We start from the raw sequence: 4,503 nt of genomic DNA on the forward strand, positions 1-4,503 counted from the left end.
ATTTTACTGCTAAGTTCATTGGAAAACAACAGCTAAAATTCCATACATAATGGTAAGGAATCCGAGTCATAGAGTTGAAAAAAAGCACAGCATTCCGGTTCGAGTTAGAAAATTCCATACAAATCAAGGTAAAAAGTCATCAAGTTCCAAGATCTGTGGATAGAAGCAGAGCATACTTGGCAAGAGTAAATTGCAATTCCCAAGCAAGTACCAAAACATATGTCTTTTAGTCGTTCATTGGGACTGGGAATGCATATAAGTACTTGGCATAGGTACAAATAATAGTGTGACTGATGCATAAGAGCACATCAAATACAAGGGTATTATTGGCAACTGATGAATTTTCAGTGTGACTTCTGACCCCACAATCAATCAGGGGTGGTAAGAGAGATTTCCAAAATGTGAGGGGAGCTTAGTGATATTTCAAGAAACCTCAGGAGAGGTTTCTGAAATTATCCCTTGAAATTAACATGAGATGAAGCAAATTTGGATGAGACAACAGTATGCATTGACATGATAAGCATAGGTGGAAAACAAGTCAAATTTCCATTCGAGCCAAGAAAACTTGTGCAAAAAGGAAACTAAAGCTAGGGAAGGGTTCTGTTACCTCAGCGTAATTCCTAGGAAACTTCCGTATTCAATCCGCAATTGAAGGCATTTTTTTAAAACTTTTTCAATCACTTTTTTACTTCCCATACAACAGTAACGGAGCCAAAACTTTTTTTCTAGGGGCCAAAATTTTTCCTAACAAAATTATCTTAATATGTTATGTTCAAAATAATTTTCATCTATTTAAATATATGACGTCTAAAAATCAAAATAATTTTCATCTATTCAAATATATGACATCTAAAAACATCAAATGTTAACATTAATTATAAAGGTATTTCTATATTATAATACACAACATAGTCATAACAAAAATTAAGACAAGAAATAACCTTTGATTAAATATTTTATAACATCACAAACCACCCAAGTTACACATTATGATAAGATACTCCAATATGTCACCTATGCAATATATATATATATATATATATATAACTATGTAATATAAAAATGACTATTTTCAATTAAAAAAAGATAGCTGTTATGTTCACATACCTTGAAATTTGAACCTCTTTTCTTAAAAGTAAAATGAGATTTACATTCTTTCATAGAACTAAATTCATCTATGATTAAATCAATACTAAATTTTTCAACAACTTTCTTTTCTATGTACACAGTTAACCAATCTTTCAATAAATTATCTTTGAGCTTATTTCGGAGCTTTTGTCTTGATTATCTTCATAATCAGAAATATCCATTCTGTAGTTGCAGTTGATACAGGAAGATGAGTGAGAACAAATCTAATCAATTGGATTAAGTTGTATATTTATATATGCGCCAATAAAGTAATTATTTTTGTTTTAACCCATTGATAATTATGTATTAGGTCGTTTTATTATAATATATCAAATTAGGTCAATTTACTATGGATCATCAAATCATATATTTAGGCTTTTGAAATTTCATAATATAAACTAACATTGTAAAAAATTAAGGGGGTCAACTTTGTTTTACACATATATTTCCATATTATGCATTAAAATTTTCAAAACTTAGAAAGGGCTATGACTCCCTCCACCCCTTGGCTCCGTCATTGACATACATCAAATCGCCATACTACAATTTTCAATAAAAACTTCAAAAAATAGCATTCTAAATGGCCCGTAATTTCATAATGACAGGCTGACAGCTTATTCTGATCACAGTACTTAACATAAAGCTGTTCCAAGTTTGGTCTTTAATTAGTTATTCAGTTTCAAAGACGATAGCTTGCTATTCTCAACATTGTAATATTGAGTCGCGCGCGATGCTATTATAGTAAGTATAGGTAGGCTATTTATTCTTATTTTTTTTTTTTTTTGGGCCAATCAAAGTTGTGAAACTTTTTAAGAATCCTTGCTACTGCGACAGCTCCTACACGAATTCATCAAAGGCCAGTCGACAGCTATATTTGAAGAAGTCGTAATTAAGTTGCTACACATTCAAAGAAGTCATATTACAGTGCCTAATGATTCCAAGATGATTGGTCCCATTATGAGCAAGTAATTCCTTCGAGGCATCGGCAAAAATTACTTTAGTGCAAGAATTTGCAGCATTGTCATCCAGGAAGAAAAGAGGTCATTCACTACTACTTTTATTGTTGTCGTTGTTGTTTAAGGAAAATTTTGAACCTTATAAGGGGAGCAAAGAAAGTAAAAAAGAATTGAATTTTGCGAACAAGGAAAGGGATTTTTTTTCTGTAACAAATAAAAAGCTTGAAAGTTAGTAATGCCACCTTAATTACATAGTATGTTAATCAACCAGCAGAATTATACAGAGACTTCCGTATGTTGAGGCATGCAGATCCATGATGCATGACTCGTAGAAGCTGACGCTATATATATAGTGATGTTGTGACGAGGGGTATCGTACAAAGACAGCGACTTTTCTGCTGACGATGAAAACATAATAAGATTGGTGAAATCATTAATGTCTTATCCCCATAACAACTGCCAGGAACCAAAACTCAGGTTGACAAATAGCTACAGAACAGAAGAGAGAAGCCAAAAGAGACGATCACTAATTTGCTACATAAAAAATATATATACGAGGGAATGGACGAAACTTCGTCCATGTTTCCTCCTCAGTGGTGGTGATCAAACACGGTAAATTCGAAGGAAAGTGCTATTTCCTCTCTATCTCAAATATGTATAAATACAGGCAGTGACATCAATCTGATACTCAAGAATAAACTGACAACGTTCAAAACTACCTCTTTTTGTCCCCCACAAAAAAAAAAAAAAATCAATAATGAGCGACACTTCAGAAGCAAGTTTCAATGCTGTCGAGTCGCCACTACTTCCCACTCGAGCCCAGAAGAGGTGCCAAGTCCAGAAGAGGTGGCGAGTCATATCTATCACCGTCCGGAGCATCAGACGCTTCTCTTCTGTAAAAGAGGAAGTAGTAGTCAACGACGGAGTAGAGTTGACACCCATAGTTTTCGATGCCCAGAAGAGGTTGCGGGCATTTTGGACAACGCTCTATAGCATCAATGCCTTCTGTCGAGCAAAAGATATTGCACCTGGGAACCAAAGCGGGCTGTTGGACAATCCTTTACCATCTCCGTTTGATACAGTTATCGATGTTATGCCAGAACGCTTATCTGAGCCTACTCCCGTGAAAAAAATTGTTACACCAGAATGCCTATCTGAGCTTGCCCGCCACAAAAACATCGAGCAGCTTCATCAGCTTGGAGGCGTTCCAGGAGTTGCCTCATATCTCAAATCCGATGCTGAAAGCGGTATCCAAGGTGATGATGAGGAAATTGCACGTAGGCGCCATAACTTTGGTTCAAACACTATCCAGAAGCCAACTCCAAAAACTTTACCCATTGTGCTTGAGACCGTCAGAGATCCCATCATTATTATCCTACTTGTCTGTGCAACACTTTCAGTCTGTTTTGGTATAACACGTCATGGGCGGAGAGGATGGTCTGATGGGGGAAGCATATTTGTCGCTGTCATTCTTGTGATCATGGTGACTGCCACGAGTAACCTCTGGCCAAGAAGACAATTCTTTAAGCTATGGAAAGCTCGTGACAAATTCTCAGTCTCCGTCATCAGAAATGGGCAACAGATGCGCATCTCAGTGTTTGAAGCCGTTGTTGGGGATATTATTTGTTTGAAGACTGGAGACCAAGTTCCTGCTGATGGCTTATTCATAGATGGGAACCCTTTACAGGTGAACGAGTCATGCATCGCAGCTTGGAGGGAATCAGTCGAAATCAATGAAAGCTGTAATCCATTCTTTCTCTCTGGCACGAAGGTGATCAACGGTTCTGCTCGAATGCTTGTGACTGCAGTCGGCATCAACACAGAATGGGGGAAGATGCTGAGCTCAAAAAGCTATGATATTGAGGAAAGAACTCCATTACAAAGGAAGCTACGTGAGCTGACGATACAAATATCTAAAGTCGGTTTAATGGTTGCTTCCTTGGTGCTGGTAGTACTGCTTGTTCGTTACTTTGTCGGGAATATGCGGAATGAGGATGGAAAATCAGACTTCACTGCAGGGAAGACAAATATCCATGAAGTCTGCAATGATCTGATAGGGATCCTAGCCACCCCAGTTGCTATTGCTGCAACTGCCATCCCTGAAGGTTTGCTCCTAGCTGTCATGATAACCATTGCTTACTCAACCAACAGGATGGCATCTCAAAAGGCACTAGTAAGAAATCTTTCAGCCTGTGAAGCAGTTGGTTCCGCAGATGTAATCTGCACAGATGAAAGAGGAAGTCTTACCTTGAATCATCTGATAGTAAGCCAATTTTGTTTCGACAACAAGCTTCTCAATGCAGGAACTTCCTCAATCATCCCAAGAAATGTTCTTGGACTGCTCCGTGAAGGTATGCTTTTAAGAAGCACTGAAGCCTCATCAGGATCTCCCATTGAACTTTTTGAGAGTCAAGTTCAC

At 37.3% G+C, this 4,503-nt stretch overlaps 1 protein-coding gene across 1 annotated transcript in view; it reads left to right on the top strand.

Annotated features, from left to right (window-relative positions):
- The first annotated feature begins 2,841 nt into the window (after positions 1-2,841).
- Positions 2,842-4,503, top strand: part of LOC113765024 (calcium-transporting ATPase 12, plasma membrane-type-like) — a 9,768-nt gene continuing 8,106 nt past the window's right edge. Inside the window, exon 1 of the mRNA XM_027309075.1 lies at positions 2,842-4,435. Coding sequence (XP_027164876.1) covers positions 2,842-4,435 — 1,594 coding nt within the window. The remainder of the gene's footprint in view (positions 4,436-4,503) is intronic.

This window comes from Coffea eugenioides, chromosome 3 (genome assembly GCF_003713205.1).
Source record: "Coffea eugenioides isolate CCC68of chromosome 3, Ceug_1.0, whole genome shotgun sequence".
NCBI lineage: Eukaryota > Viridiplantae > Streptophyta > Magnoliopsida > Gentianales > Rubiaceae > Coffea > Coffea eugenioides.